Genomic DNA, 16,611 nt, shown 5'->3' on the forward strand with positions numbered 1-16,611 from the left:
AGGGAAATTCCCGTAAATGCTTTGTGTGAGTGCTGACCTCCTGTCTCAGCAGGGCTGCAGGCTACTGAATTCAAGGGCCACTGCTGCCACCCAGGCAAAGTGGGTCCCAGCAAGAGGAAGGAGGACCAGCATTTCAGAATTTTAAATGCCAGATCCTTCTAACATCCATCCAGCAGCCCATATAAATTCATTTATTACTGTATTTTTAAGCTGTCTGTACATGACTGGGTTTTGGCCAGTTCCAGAACAGCTTTTTTAAATTTTATTTTTTAAAATGCAACCCACTTTTTATGCAGATCTTCTAGACACATAAGATATTAACATTTCCTTTACCTTCTACTTACGACACCAGTAACAGTGAAAAGCTGTTTTTCTGTTCTTGGAATCTAGAAAATCTTTGTTCCTTAAGAGTCTTACAAGAATATTCAGGCAAAGTAAGTACAAATTATTAGTTCCTGATTTCAATGTTGTTTCAAGCATAATTTTTTCTTCCATCACACCTCACTTCCCATTTTTTTCTTATTATTACCTTGAATAAAGTAATATTTATTGAATAAAGTCCATGAAAACTTGTAAATAGGCAGGATAAATGTAAGGATCTTTATAAATTCAGCTCTCTTAAAAATCCACAATGTATCTGTGTCAGAAGGACTGAGGCAGAGAAATATGGAAAAGCTCATCTGTAAAGATGCTGAGACTTTGGCTGCAGTTCACTCAACTTCACAGGGTTCATCACAACAGTATTTGGCTCTCCTCTCTTCTGTTTTCTTCACTACTAATGGATACTTTGCTATTTAATTAGTGCAGCATGATCCAAATCCCATCAAAGTCAATAAAACTCTTTTCATTTATGTTAACGGGCTTTGGACCAACTCCTGGTTTAATACCAGAATCAAATAAAATACCCCTAGGAAAAGAACAGATATACCAATCTTACACTTTAGAGTACAATCTTAAAAACTTCCTAAGGTTTTTACCCGTTTTAAAGTAAATCTCATTATTGAACATCTTATAAAAACAGCTGGACAGCTCTTTTTTTGCCAGTCAGATTAAAGTGTCAGAAGGCATCTAAATGTATGCAGAGCTTCACTGTGAGAAACCTTCCCACGGCAGAGGGTGACGCCTTCCTGAAGCTTTCCCTGGGGCTCCTGTGCTGCGCCAGAACATGAGGGTTCACCGTGGGAGGACAGACCTGGCAACAGAACTGTTCAAAAGGTCCTGCCCCAAACACTTGTTCTTTCTCTGGCACCCCCACAGTTGTGCCAACACTGGGTCTGTTGGGCTGCTCTGCAGAAAACTTCACCAATGTGGTTCACCAGCTAAGGCTGGTAGGCCAGAGACACCCACACCTGACCAGGTGGGATCAGGACAGCCAGGGCCCAGCTGAGGAGAGCTCTGTTCAGCAGAGCAGTCAGTTCTAGTGCAGCACAGCTGAACTTCCATAACCACTTTAATCAAATCAGCAGGAGAGAGCACCAGCTATTTTTGTCACACAGAGGAGAGAGGAGGCTTCCTGCTCTTAGACTATACCCCAGTCACTGCAGAAAGCAATGAACCACAAAGCAAGCAAAATGACACTATGTAAACAGGGAGATTAAACCTTCTCCTGATACTTTTGACCCATTTTGGCAATACCAAGCAAGCCACACAAAGCCACCACATCATTTCTCGCACAGCAGCATGTTTTAATTGACTGGCACATTAAACATCAAAGTTCTGTGTCAAGTTTGACCACAGAAATCACGTTCAGAAATCACATCCAACCAGTGCTGACTCAGTAGCAGAGCCACAGAATCCATTTTTTAAATTCTCAAAAGCCCAAACAAAAAACCAAACTTGTGCTGTTGGTTTCAATGTTTTTTTTTCATTTCACACTACTCCAACCTGGCAGCACAATAGGCTGGGGGACAACTTTCTTTGAAAACAACTTTGGCAGAATGTTAATAGAGAAAGAAGAAAATTCAGGGCGAGTGTGAGAAGTGCTTCAGTCCCTTCTGGGCTGGAGCCATGACCCTTCCCAGGCAATCAATCACAGCAGCTCTGGAGGGGACTGTCCTGCAGCACACCAGGACATGTTGGTGATGTGTGCACGCATCTCCAGCCCCCTGCTCCCATGTGCCCAGTGCCTCTGGGCAGCCCTGACTCACCTTGTACTGACATGTGCACTGGGCTGGGAGGTGGAACGTCCTCTTGCTCTCCCATGGAGTCAGATTCCAGCCCTGCCCTGCAAACCTGCACTGAGGATAAATGGGGACATCACTTCTTGCTTCATTCTCCCTTCTAGAGCTACTCATTAAAGGAGAATATTCACCGAGCAAGGATTCTATTATGAATTGCCAGGAAATACAGTGTTTTCTGCTCCTTCCTGCTGTATGGGTTATTCACAAGCTATTCTCACCACCTCAGCACTCCAGCACCAGTGCTCAGCATCTTGCCCTGCTGACGCTGCTCAGATGTCTCCAACTGCTCTTTCTTTTGGGCTTTTTTTCTGACACATCCCTTCCTCTCCCCCAAATCCCACACAGATAGTCAGCTTGCTGCTCTGAGCACTACACTTCTCCACAGGAACCACAGTGCATTTTTCCCCAGTGAAGAAAGTCTTTCCAGATCGTGAAAAGGAGAGCAGAACTGCCCAGCAGCCCAGCAGCAGCCAGTGGGGAGGGAGGTAGACTTCCAAATAATCTGTGCAGCTTTGGAATTCAAACGCCTTCACTGTGGTGGAGAGAATTCACTACCTCTTGGCAGCAATTTCAAACATGGCCTTTTGCTCCACATTCCTCGGCAAAGGAGGGATGCTGACAAGGTCCCTGGCTCTGTGAAGGTGAGGAGTGAGAACCTACAGGCTCAACCATCCCCTAGAACCAGCTTCAGGAAGGACATCATTACAAGGTGAAAGCTGCCTCCACACTGACTAGAAAACACACGTATTAGGGCTAATCTAGCCAGCACACCATGAGATATAGAGGATTAGATTTGACCTGATAGGTCTCTGACGTCAGTGAAAAGCAGTCTTAATATAAACAAATATAAAATAAAAAGAGAAAAAAAACCTACTCTGTCCCACAGTGGGATGGCGAGAATCTACTGTAGAACTTGCAAGCAGTGATTCAATACTCCAAAATTATACCTTGGGTTAAAGACTGCATGGAGTTCATTCTGGAAGTGCACTATAAAAACATTACCTAGGCACAAATATTTCTTAAACCCACAAGTCAAAGCAAACACCTCTTTGAATCACCCAAAAGGAACACAAAATTGCCAGAAGCAGCTAAATCCTTCAAAGACCTCAGTATATCCATCACAGATGAATTTCACATTACTAACATCACATTTATTCAACAGTTTTCCTAGTCTTGTCATGATTTCTACAGGCTTGCATAATAACATGAAAATGTCACAAAAATTACATCAGAATGGCAATCCAGAGGCAGGGAGCCACGAGGCCCTCAGTGAGCTATGCTTTATGTGACAAGAAGCAGCGCCCAGAGCTGTGTATTTAACCCATCTGCCCATTCAAGACCAAGGACCCTTCAAAGATCCTGGGATTCCTGGTCTCCCTTTCCAATGCACTTTGCCATTTCCAAGTATGTAAACAAATCCTGAATATGTTACCTAGTGAAATCTCATGAAAGCATATACACATTCACAGATCTTGTGTGTCCTGCTGCCTCCCAAGAAGGAGTGTATCTCTTTTCAAACCATGGAAGCCTGTAATCCAGACTGTCGGAGGAGGGCATATCACCACAAGAGTGTGAAAACATCTAATTACATAAGGCCAGGTCCTCAGCTAATGCAAAGTGACAAAACCCCCAGAAACCCATGGAGACACAATGATGCAGATTAACAGAGGTTTGGCTCATTATAGTTGAATGGACCCAACTTCTAATTTTCCCATCTAGTGACAGATTGTTGGAATCCTGACCACCAGAACCTCAGAGTGCAATGGGGAGTTGAAACGAGATAGCATCAGGGAAAGTAAATTTCAGTTTGGCTGAAAGCATATTTAAGATCCAGGAGTTTCAATTAGCTGTTGCTGAGCTATCACAAAAGTCTGTTGAACAGATGTGCAATTAGAGTTTTTCTCATGTTGTTCTCTCTCATGAGTTGGGTGTTTTTATTGGGGGGGTTGTATTTGGCATTTGGGTGGGGCTTTTTTGCAAGTGATGCTAGTTTTATTGAGGTCAAAGCTAACATCTTAGGCAGAGAAAGCTCGTCCCACCACCACGCCTCCAGCAGTGCAGAAGCAAAGAAGGGCAGTCTCAGAAAGCAGGAAAATCTGTCTCCTCTCTGGCCTCATCTTCATAGGAAGATGGAGACAGAAAAGCTGTCAGAATGAGCCTGCAAATTCAAGGCAGCTGGAATTGCCTCATCCTCCTGGCACGGACTGGAGGGTTTCTCCTGATCCTTCCTCCTTACTTAATGCATCACCTCTTCTGTGGTGGGGATGTGGTGTGAGGCAGAAGGGGAAGAAGGTTTAGCAGAGCTATTTCAGGTTTGGAGGCACACAGTTCTGTCCTGTTCCATCCAGCACACGGGATATAAACAGCCATGGGAAAAGCTGCACTTGAGCCTCTCGTCCTCACCTCCCTCCCCACCACCACTGCACCAGGGGACGGAGAACAAGGTGAAAGACAAGGTTATGATGTGGAATACTCCATGGCCTGGTTTTGGTCCCAAATACTCTGCTAATCAACCTGTCCACACAAAGCCAAATGGACACAGTGAAACCAACACATTCACTTCAGCAGCTTTGGAACAGAACCAAAAATCAGCTACTTGCCATGGGACCTCCCTGACCCTTATGCAAAATGATGCTGGATCATGACACAAACATTGACAGATATGGTTTTTTTCCTGTGTGATTTTCTGTTTAGATAAATGCAAGATTACACTGTATTTTCATAGGTCCAGCATTTCTATTCTATTTTATAAGATGCGTACAATTATTGTTGGCCTTAATTTGACTGCAGTGAACTAAGCACTTTATTTTCACAGAAATTCATTACATTCTCCTACTGAGGAATTTAAATTAATACAAAACATCTTGTAATTTGTCTTGTCTTTCTTTGCTTGTCTATTACTGATCCAGACTGAGTTTCATATTCTTCTTTCAGAGTACTAAATCATCCTTTGATTAATCCCATTTTTACACTTGCTGCTTATGTCAGGCTTAATGTGCTGTAACTTTGCAAACAAATTTAATATTGAAAGATACCTCTTAGCATTTATTTGGGAATTAAATATTTTGGTTTACTTATGAATGGTGGATTTGCCATTTTTACAATGAAACCTAAAACTATTAGAAAACTCTGATTTCAAGCTTAGTTATAAATCTGAAATCAATCCAAATTCATCTCTAAAATTTCTTTATCCTTGAAGTCCTTAGTGGTATTGAACAGAAGTGGAATAAAGTTTCTGCTTCTGGGTTTTGGGGTTGCTTTTTTGTTGTTGTTCCCAAGAGGTAAAAGATTGTGACCTTATGTAGGTTCATGGTGTTCTAGGGAGAGTGTTTTGAAGTCTGAAAGGCACCATTTTATCCAGCTATTGCTTTAGGTTTACAAACATTTTTAGACATTTTCACCCTTACAAGCTTCAAAGCCTGTCAGCTTCCAATATAACTCCTGTCACGTGAGAGAGAGAGTGTTGGCACATGAAAGATTCTTGGCCCAGTTCAGCTGTCTTCATCATCAGGTAGTGATTTATTTCTCAAAGACTGTTTCTTAAATACATTCTGGTTTGCAGAATGCTTTCCAAACAACATCTCTCACATTCCTTCCACAGCTCCTCTGCTTAGAGAAAGAGAAAAGCCCCACAATTTTAACTCTGAAGAATGAAGAAGTATATTCTTCTGCATATGAGTTGGATGAACATGATTTACCCAAAAGCCATGATTTAAAACAAATAAACCAACTATTAAAACAGTAACCACAGCCTGTGCTGCCACCTACCCTTGGTTAATCTCTGCATTTTCTGCAGGCTCTTTTTCCAAATCACGCGCTCTGTCCTGGGAACAGGTTTGCCCTCCAGGTGATGTAATGGCCATGGGCACCAGCCCTGATACCAGCCTTGGGAGTCACACACTTCACCATGGGAGAAATGCAAGATGCAGCTGCTTAGGGCAGGTACTGGATGTTAGTTCTGCCTTCTGCATATGGGGGACAGAGCAGAGAAATTAGAATCGCAGAACTACAGAATCATTTAGGTTGGAAAAGATTTGGAAGATCTTTAAGTCCAACTGTTAACACAGCACTGTCAAGCCCACCACTAAACCACATCCCCGGGTGCCACATCTGTACTTCCCTGAGCAGCCTGTTCCAAGGAGTGACAGCCCTTTTGGTGAAGAAGTTTTTCCTAATATCTAACCCAAAAATTTAGCAAGTGCTTGGAGTAAAATCTGTGCTTTCCCCTCTTCCTTTCTAAATGGTATCATTTTACTGTATTTGAATTAAAATGTAAATGGTTTATTACTGTGTTTAGCTCTTGAAATAGTTTTACTCCCAAGACAGAAAGCGTTCCTTTCCTGTTGGGCTCAACATATTATTTTGACTTTCTCTATTCTATACTCTACAATACTCATTAAATCATGCCAAAAAAGCACATGTTCAGAAAGAGAAATCTTGAAAGAGAAATCCCTCCCATAGACCAAATTGTGCAATAGTAGCCCTGAGTCTGCAGTGCCCATCCTGGGTGCATGATGTTAGGGTGCCTTTGGATGGGTTTGCCTGAGGGGGCTGATCCATACCCAGAGCTCCACCGGACATGCTGGAAGCTGCTGCTGCAGCCCAGCAGCCCCCAGGGCACAGAGGGAGCAGGCAGGTGTGAAAGAGGAACTGCCTGCAACCTTGGGAAGCAGGTACAGCAGCAGGCTGAGAGAGCTGCAATCAGGGCTCCTGTAGAAATTTGCTGTATCATTCACAAAATTCAATCCCCCCTGCCCTTTCATGGACTGCTTCTTGTCAGTATTGTAAGTGATGGGGTAAAAGAAAAGAGCTGCTGGCCAGCCTGCTAATTAGCCAGCCTACTCATTAGCCATGCAGGCTCTTCTCCACACGTCCACTTCATTATTCTTACAGTGATAGTAAATCAGAAAACACATTAATAAAGGCTTAAAGACTCAGGGCCTACATCAAGGTGTGGCTCTGTGCTACCCTAAACCTCAGGTAGATAATTTGATTTTATGTTTTTCAAAAAACAGTTTAAATGGCCACCATATGCCAGGTATTTTCTTCCAGTTTGCTTACGTCAAAAACCTGTAGAAATCATTCACCTTCATTAGAGGGCAATAACAGCAAGCTATAGTCAGCACACTTGGTGAAGAGAAGTAACTTCAATGCATGAATTAGCTGTATCTGGTTACAGGGAGAAGGAGCTCTTCTTATCCACAGATACCAACGATGTCCACTGACTTTCTCATTACAGGATTAGTAGGCTTCACACTTAATTTCAGTGGAAAATAGATTGTAATTTGTCCCCTGAGGTCCACCAGGCTAGAGGTTAAATGCTGGGAAAATGCAGTCTGGCCATATAATGAAATTCAGACACAGAGGTGGCAACTACAGGAAAAGTTAAAGGGAATGACAGTAGGAAAGAAGTTAAAGCAGCTGTATTTATAGCTCACCACATCAAAAGAAAAGTGGTAACATTGTACTTTGCAGGTGGAAGAGTCAGACAGTATCAGGGACGCTGGGCAATTCCAGCCTCTGAATTCTCCACAGAGAGATGCATAAGTGAAGAATTAATTATGTCTTTGTTTTGAAGATACAGGTCACAAATGCAGCAATAACGGGGTAAAGTATTAAATTTTACATAAACCAATTTAAAAGGAAGAAAGAAATATAAACATGAAGATAACACTGAAAAATTTGGACACAGTTAGGATGCTGGACCAAAAAGTAACAGCAAGTTGTACAAATGGGACTTCCATGCCAGCAAGGCAAAGATTGGAAAACAAACAGATACAGTGACAAACAGAAGCGGTCCTGGGGGGGGGGGGGAAGCAAGGATATAAATCAGTGGTGAGGGCAGGTTCTCTCTGTGGGATTAGAGAGGATAAAATGATACTGAAGTTACCATGTTCAGTAAATGAACCTCCCCCTCTTGGAGGGCAGCCAGCCCACGGAACCCACACCAGTGCTCAAAGCCTCTCAGAAGTACACACAAGACAAAACACACAAGGTGTAAAGAGGAACTCATCTGTACTGTAATATGACAACATACTTGGGACACTTTTCACTGGCGTGATGATTTTTGAGACTTCAACAAAGAGAACTGGCATCTCTGTCTTTTCCTTGAGGGAAATTCTTACTTTAAAACACTTCCTTTAAACAGAAAACAGTTACTTAGAAGAAAAAGCAGAAACATCAATGCTGAGATTCACACCTACAACTCCAAGAGCTCCGGATCTGAAGAAAGTACCAGACATTTTGAGACCTGGGAATAACTCAGAAGATCTATAACAGAAGCTGTGATTTAGATAGGGGGAAGCAATGTGCTCTTCTGCACTTGAAGAGGACACTCTTCTTTTCAATGTTACAATTTAATAGAACAGTGCTGAAAATAGCGTGTGAAATGTGGGCCTTTCATTTGCAGACTATTAAAACTGGGAACCCGCTGTGTCAAGACTCTGCAAACAAAGATGAATTTAAAACACACTCAGATAAAGGGGCTAAAGGAACCAGATGTAATGTGTTAGAGAACTTACTGAAACTTTGGAAGAAAGAAAGCAATAAAGGAACACAGTGATCCAAAAAGGAGGGTGTGTACATCAGAGCAAGGTTGTGCAACCCCCTACAAGACACTCAAGACCTGCTCCCTGATTCTGTTTTAATCAGACCCAGTATGAGAAATGTCCTAGTGTGCCATTAAGTAATGGCATGACCTGCTTACAAAGCAACAGTCACCATAAATAAAAAGTACTTAGAAGTAGGTAGAATAAAACAGTAGCGTGATCTCTGGAGAAAAGGTCCTGCTCCATGCAACAGCTGGGATTCTGGTTGATCCAAAAAATGTATTTTTTAACCTTCTGTAGCAAAAAGTAAACATGTAACTAACTTGAAATGTGGTAATGCCTTGCCATTTGCAGGAGTCTTGAATTCTCAGGGAGCACCCTCGCCACACCACAAGGAAGCAGCGAGCTGGCAGGTAAGTGAGCTAACAGCACTTTTTGAGGGACACGCCTTTGGAAGCTGAGGAGGGACAGACTTCTCAAAATAGACGTTCTGCTTACCCCAGAAATTAATTATGACCTTAACAAAATTAGTTCCTATATTTGGGTCTTTCAAGATGGAGAGCAGAAGGAGCCACTAGGCACCTTTCCTTGGATGTACAGAGTTTAATATTCTGGTTGGAAAATTAGTTCTTGTGTGGTCAAAGAGTATAGTACAGCTGAGACACTACTACAATGAGGACATGCAACACAAGGTCAAATAGGACACAAAGAAATACTTATATTTTATCCAAAGGCCTACAACATACCACAAAGATGCCAGTTTTGACTGCCTGAGGATACTCTGTCCAGATGGTGTCCACCTGTATAATGTAGGAAATTACTTGCTCTGCTCTCAGATAAAATGTAGGTGAGATGATCCATGCACAGAAGATGCAAAGAAAAAAAAATAGTATTTACTGATGACAGAGTCTCTTTTAAGGACAGCAGAGGATAATTTACTCCAGTCAGAGGCTGAATCATAATGTTTACACTCTTTGTGTTTCACACCATAACTTTTAAAAGGGAAAGCCTGTGCAATTTACACAGCAGAAGGGACTGTCCAACGAGGCTCTTGCTGGCCAGGAAAATCAACAGCAGAAACCCAGAGAATGGGTTTCAAAGCAAAGTCTCTGTCCTGTGAAAACATGGACATGCTGGAGTGTTAGGCATCAAAACAGCTCCATTGCTTTGCCAGGCAACACAGGTCTTTTAAATTATATGTGTAGATGGGGATGTGCAGTCAGGCTCTGATTGTGCTAGAATTCACATACATGCTTGGCTTACCCATGTGGAAACTCCAGCTGAATTGAAAATGCCCTTGAAAAAGGGTTAATGGTGATCCCACTGATCATCTGCAGAGGAAGGGCTGCTGCTTCCTTAATGAGAATGCCTTTTACATTTTGTTCTATACTGTGTCACAGAAATTATTTTCACTTCTTCTGCCACTGTATTACAGTTCTACTTTTCAAAAAAGCAAAAAGCCCACAGTGAGTTTTGCCATTACATAAAAAAATGGGGAAAGAAAAGAAAAAAAACCACAGATGGCGACTTTGGTTTGATTCTGGTTTAATTTAATGAGAAAATGCTCCCAAATGAAAAGATTATATATGCCCAATTTTGATCTCCTTAAAATGTATGCAACCCCACCATAATGTAAATGCTAAGAATTTAGCATACAGAAAAGGAATTACTGGAATTATTTGTAGCAGGCATCTGTTTTAACTGTCAGGCACTAGACCTGACCAGACTTTGAAGATAATATTGTGCTACCTTGAGCTCTGCTTTTTTGCTACATCACAAACCAGTGTAATCCAAAAACCAGATCAAAAAGAACCACAACTAAATTGTAAATCCATATGAAAGCAGGAGATGGATATCTAAAAGGAAAAATAACACGGTTATATAAGCATGTCTGCCTTCTCCTGGTATATTCATTGTGAGCAGCTCCTTCACCCTCTTATCCAGGTAAATTACATGTTCCATCTAAGGTGAGTTAGATTCACCTTCAACTCTGTGGGCAGTTCCAAGAAAGCACCTGTCAGGACAGTATATAAGAAAATAACCTTAAAATTTCAGTAACTTTAAAGAGTTCAAGCTCATGCTTAAAGGGAAGAAGAACTATATTAAACAAGGCTAGGCTTCACAAGGTGTCTAAATGTCTTTAGGAATGCAGGGAAGGTGGCAGGAGGAAGGGGAGAAAGGTGGGCATTTCACATGGGTATCTGGAATTGCTCTTAGGAAACACCATTGTCTGGATCTGAACCTGAGTGTCTACATTTACAACTTAGAAATTAGATTATAGCATACAACCCTGTAAAATAAAAACTGAGGGAAAAGGTTTTGTTCTCTGATTTAAAACAGGAAAGAAAATACTCACAATATAAATAATACATAACAAAGTCTTGGGACAACTGACAGATGTGCACTTCTATTGACAGCAGCCAAAGCACCAGCCAGTTCCTGAGGATCCATGACTGGTTAGGAAAGGGAAATAGATCACCACAAGCCCACCCAGGTCAGCCCAGGGCTACAGATACTGTAGCATTGGGCATGAGTCGAAAAAGCACTGCTGGTGTCCCAAGCATTTCTAGAAGAAATAGCGTCTGGGCAAGCAGCCAGCCAGCCAGCAGGCGGCTCACAAACAGTTTGGGAGGGTTAGCACAGAGCACAGGAAAGACTGAAATGTTGTAGAGAAAACCCTGCCGGGTTCATCACAAGAAGAAACAAGTCCACTGCACTTGTAAGGTGTCTGTGTCTTGGTACCCCCAGCCATGGAATGCTTACAGCTCATTAAGAAAACAAACAACCATAGATGTCTTCAAAAGCTGTTTCTATATATGTTTGTCTAATAACTTTCCATTTTAATGACAATACTGTGAAATTTTTGAACAGCTGATCTTCTAACTTTTAAAAAGGAAGAGGATTATACTAATGGAGCCAAACTAGGACATCATGATGTGTTACTGAAACTGATGTTCCCTCCTTTGCTTCAGTGGGTACAATCAGATCACATTGATTGTTCATTATGAAGTTGTGATTCTCAGTCTTCTCAGTCCTGTCAGTACATCTGACTCTGCACTGCAGCCTAAGTTAATCATGTGCTCATTATCCACTTCAGATGTGGTGTTGATACTGGGTTTCTCCTGTCTAAGTACACATTCTAGCTCACAAACTACAAATGTCATGAGGAGACTGGGAGGGAGTTTATGCCTCTGAATTTCCACAACCAAATAGTGCCTTCCTGTCAACCTGAAGAAGATATTTTTGGCATATCTGCCTCAAGCACTGCAGAAGTATTTATCAAAAATCAGAAATCCAGATTCAAAAACAGTTCTTCTACAATATTCTAAAAATGAATATAGAGTTCATCTGCTGAAGTGAAGAAAGGGAGTTCCCATAGTTCCAGCAATAATCTGAAAGCATTAGCATAATCCTAACTTTTTCTTGGTTTATAGCATTTTTTGCAGCCTGCAACCACTTCTCCTTCACAACCCTTGGAGAGGACAGCCAGCTCCCTCATCCTCCAACTGCATCCACAAGTAATAATCTGGCCAAGGACCAAGAACATACTCAAAGCACGAGACCTTCCACCACAGCCTGCAGGCCATGGAGAGCTGACCATGCTTGTTCTGCCCACTCAGTGGAGAATTAATTTGAATGCTATCAGGACAACCAAGATGATAAAAAGTTGTCCAGAGTGTTTTTATCTTGAGTGGGAAAGCTTTCACAGTACTTTTTTTTTAATATGGTAAAAATCACATTCATAATTTAGAAAGCTGTTAAAAATATATTGATTAGCTTCAACTTTGATTCTTCAATCATGATTTTTAATGACCCACTTCAGTTCTGACAACACACCTAGATTGCATACTTCAGAAGTTCTCTTCATCTACCTCAGATTTGATTTTTAGCTCAATACATTTTGTCATTGACATCTGATACAGAAAACCGTGAGTACCCAAACTAATGAGTATCTCCTCAGTCAGGGCAGCAGATCATCATTTATAGTACAGTTCAAAAGTGCCTTCACAGATCTACTATTTTCAGGCAAATCCCTTCCAACAACTTCTCATCTGGCAATACCAATTCCATCGGCCAGACTCTTCTCAGACAATAACTGGAAAAAAGGACATAGTTGGCAGTACAGTGCAAACCAAAAGGGATGTTCAAAGGAAATAACATCAGAAGTTGGCAAGGTGGTAGATGCATTTGCTGACTTAAACCAGATTCAGTCAAGAAAAGTTTGCAATGTAAAGATCAAAGCAGGACATTTCAACACCAGTATTGTTTCAGCCCTGATGGCTGCTGCAAAGTGGAAGACCACGAGAAGCATAGACAGATGTGAAAACATCTTCAAAAGCAAGCACTTCAAAAATAAATACTAGGAATTAAATTAATCAAGTTTGTAACATAAAATTCTAGCACTTGTCACTTGACATCTCAGTTGTAAGGGAGCCCCACCATCCGTATCTCCAGAATAACCTAGAAAAGGTGGTGGAAATACTTGGGCCCACTGAAGAAAACTAGGTGTGAAGTAAAAAATGAGTGCAGAAAAACAGTTGAGAATAGCCTTGTCCATGTCTTTATTCACCTCCAAAATGTCAATAAACCCAAGAAAAGCATACAGCTCAGTGGTCTCTAAGTATGTCTTGCTGGCAACACATTGCTCCCAGGACTCTTCGATACTCCTTGCAAAAACAAGAAATAAAAAGGTAAAGGGAGAGACATACATGCAGTATTAACTTCTGTGGTTACTTGCTTATTATTTCTGTCCAGGGAGCAGTGGCTTTTGGAGAAACACTGGTATAATTTCTTGGAGTTTGTGTAATTCTATTGATAATCTGTTTTATACTCTCACCCTGCAAGAAAGAAAGAAACTGAAATGGAGGGAAAGGGTAGAGATGGAACATGCTACCCAAGGGACTGGAGTTCAATTTGTTGTTCCAAAACAGATTTACTGCACAATCTCAGGGAAATCTTTACAGCCTAAAGGTATTGAGGCAATGCTTCCTGCAGGAAGGCTTCAGTGACTTGGGAAAAAAAAAATACGTCTCTGCCTTGCAACATCTACCGTATAGATGCACCCTGGAGGAAGCAGTAATCCATTTCCAAATGTATTAGCAGAACCACAGAAGTTGTAATTCCACGTAAAAATCATCCAGATTAGAATGTGGCACCTCCCAACCCAGACCAACTCTCCAGCTTCTTCTAATGAAAACAAGAACACTGGAAAAGGCAGGTGCATGGGTTGGGCATCCAGGTTGAAAACTACAATTCCTCTGGTAGCTTTCTGGATTCCAGTCATTTATGAGTGCCATTGAATTGAGGCCTGGCTTCACTCCTTTGCATTTGAGAAGTTACAAATGCAAAAAGAGCAGTAATTCATAAAGCCTTTTCATTTATATTTTCACTTCATTTTATAAACCATTCTCATTCTTTGTCATTTTTACATGCAACATGAGGCCTTGGACCTTTAGAGTCTCATCCATACTTTGGCTTTAACTACTGTTCTATTTTATAACTCTTTTTTCTAAATATAAGGAGGCCACACTCAGGCAAACACTGGAAGAAAGCAGGAACAAGCTCCCCCCCTGCCCCTACAGTCAACACCTGTGCTGAGGAGAAGAGCACAAGGCAAGGAGTAGCCATCAATAGAATCTTCCTCCACCTTTCAGCACAGACAAACAAGGAAGACGAGCTTTGGCTCTGCCCCCATTCTAAAAGTAAAGAGCAAGTAAATTTTGAGCAAGTAAATTTTCCTTTCACAAAATGATCTGTGCTAGATATAGGGAGAGCACAGAACTTTTGCTTCCCCCCCGAGGCAGAACTGCAGGCTCACACTCTGCTGTCTGAATGGCTCTTCTTGCTCAGTCCTGGTGCTTCTCTTACCCTCAGCCAGCTGTCCACATCAAACAACTGCAACATTAAAACTTGCTTCTCAAAACAGGAATGCACATGGCTAGGAGAAACCACAGGAAAGGAAAGACTAAGGGGAAAAGTATTTGATTCCCTTCCATTCTCAGATAGCCAACATACTATCTCCATACATGTCATCTTCTTGGCACAGCAAACAAACAACTTCCTATGACTAAATAAATAGAAATACAAATGACTCCTACTGGCTCTTTATGCAGAGGCAGAATGCATTACATTTAAGCAATCTCAAAATTACAAACTCTAAAGGTTATAGCAAGGAAATACAGGCTGGATAAACTGGTCATTATAAAAAAAAATATAGCCCTTTTCTCACTAAACAAATTGCTGTGCAGTAATTACAGCTCAAATGACAGTGTAACAGTTGTCAGGGACAAACAGAGATAATCTGGGTGCTGAACATGCACTCCAGAACAGAAAGCTGCAGCCAGTTTTAAAACACACAGCTTTGAAAAATGTAACACAGGGGGCTGTTTTGCTCATAAAACGCAAAGTCTTCTGCAACTTTTCATCAATCACTTGATTAGGCAATGAAACTCACCAAGTGAAATATCCAAGAAAACAGACTCCGAATAAATTAAAATTTTCCAGGACAAAACTGTATTTTACCTATCAAATTTGTTTTCAGGGTAGCCCAGCCCATTATTTGGGGTTAACTCTTTCTAACATTTACCCTTGCAGGCTGGAAGTGAGAAGTGGAAGAGGATGCTGAGAATTTGCCACTTAACCCTCTGGTTTAGAGCATCAGACCCCTCAAGTCACTTTACCACAAATCAACATAAATGCTGGTTTCAGCTGTTCTGTTCCAGAGTAGCTACCTCAGAGCATGTGCTCAAACTTCTAGTGCCACTGTCTGTAAAGCAGTGCCTGGTGCAGCGCAGCTATTCCCACACAAGGGAACATTAGTTAATTTGCATTCACAGTTACCATATGAGGTGTGAGTTTCTGACAGTCCACACATTTTATATTTAAAGACTGCAGGAAATTAATATAATTATCTTTGATATAATAACAAAAGTAACTTACCAGTCCATCGCAATTGCTGATAGCAACTGAAGCATTTGGCAGATCAGTGATATCCCCAACATAGAGGCAATTCCCATAGAGAGGTTCAATATGAGTCTCCTCAGAGTCCTCCTGCCACTCAACTGTTGCTCCAGGGGCCACGAGCCTGGAGTTTGGCCGCAACCTGAAGTGAAACTCTCTTCCAAAAACAGTGACATTGTAAAATATTTGCTCATTTGCTGCTTCATGTTGCAAGTCCTCCACAGCTCTCCTAAAGCGTGCTTTTGGCGGTCCAGACACCAAGTGGGATAGGAACCTGCCCTCTGAATCAGTGCTGGTGGGGATGACAAGGCTGTACTCCTCTATATTCCTCAGAATTGAATCTATACAGGGAGAAAGCAAGAGAGGACAGAGATACTAGAACTAAACACATCCTGATGCCGCGGGATTTTTATTCCATTATTCATTAGCACAGCAGACACTTACATAAGGCAGATGGACACAGCACTCTGTGCAGGCACTTGGTTCACCTGCATGAAGTGTGCAGAGTTCACTCAAACTTGCCTTTTCCTCCCCAGAATACCAAACGGCAGCGTGAGCCTCCCCACCCCATCAGGACCCCGCACTCCTGCCCCTGCAGCGGGGTCCCGCTCCCTTTTGCCCATCCAGCCGGGACCCCGCATGCCTGCACACCCAGTCAGTGACCGGGTCGCCTCGGGGACTTTGGGGGTTCCCGGGTGGCCAGTGTTGATTCACTTCGGGACTGCTCGCAGGGGCAGGGGTAGAGGCTGGGGTTGCAGGTGGCAAGCCTGCAAGGCAAAGGCACGTCCCTCGAACTACCCCCGGTGCGGCGGGTTTGAGTCGAGCGGTGATGGGGACACCACGGGCAGCGATCGGGAGCGGTCTCGGCGGGCGGGAACCCCGAGAGTTTTGGACGGAGGCGATAGCCCGGGCAGGACGAGGAG

At 42.2% G+C, this 16,611-nt stretch overlaps 1 protein-coding gene across 1 annotated transcript in view; it reads right to left on the reverse strand.

Annotated features, from left to right (window-relative positions):
* ADAMTS2 (ADAM metallopeptidase with thrombospondin type 1 motif 2) overlaps positions 1 to 16,329 on the reverse strand; it is a 174,007-nt gene extending 157,678 nt beyond the window's left edge. Inside the window, exons 1-2 of the mRNA XM_017728030.1 lie at positions 16,255 to 16,329; positions 15,668 to 16,063 (exon numbers count right to left, since the gene is read on the reverse strand). Of these exons, the coding sequence (XP_017583519.1) occupies positions 15,668 to 16,063; positions 16,255 to 16,329 (471 nt within the window). The remainder of the gene's footprint in view (positions 1 to 15,667; positions 16,064 to 16,254) is intronic.
* Between the last annotated feature and the right edge of the window lie 282 nt (positions 16,330 to 16,611).

Source organism: Corvus brachyrhynchos, unplaced genomic scaffold (assembly GCF_000691975.1).
Source record: "Corvus brachyrhynchos isolate BGI_N302 unplaced genomic scaffold, ASM69197v1 scaffold21, whole genome shotgun sequence".
Classification (NCBI taxonomy): Eukaryota; Metazoa; Chordata; class Aves; order Passeriformes; family Corvidae; genus Corvus; species Corvus brachyrhynchos.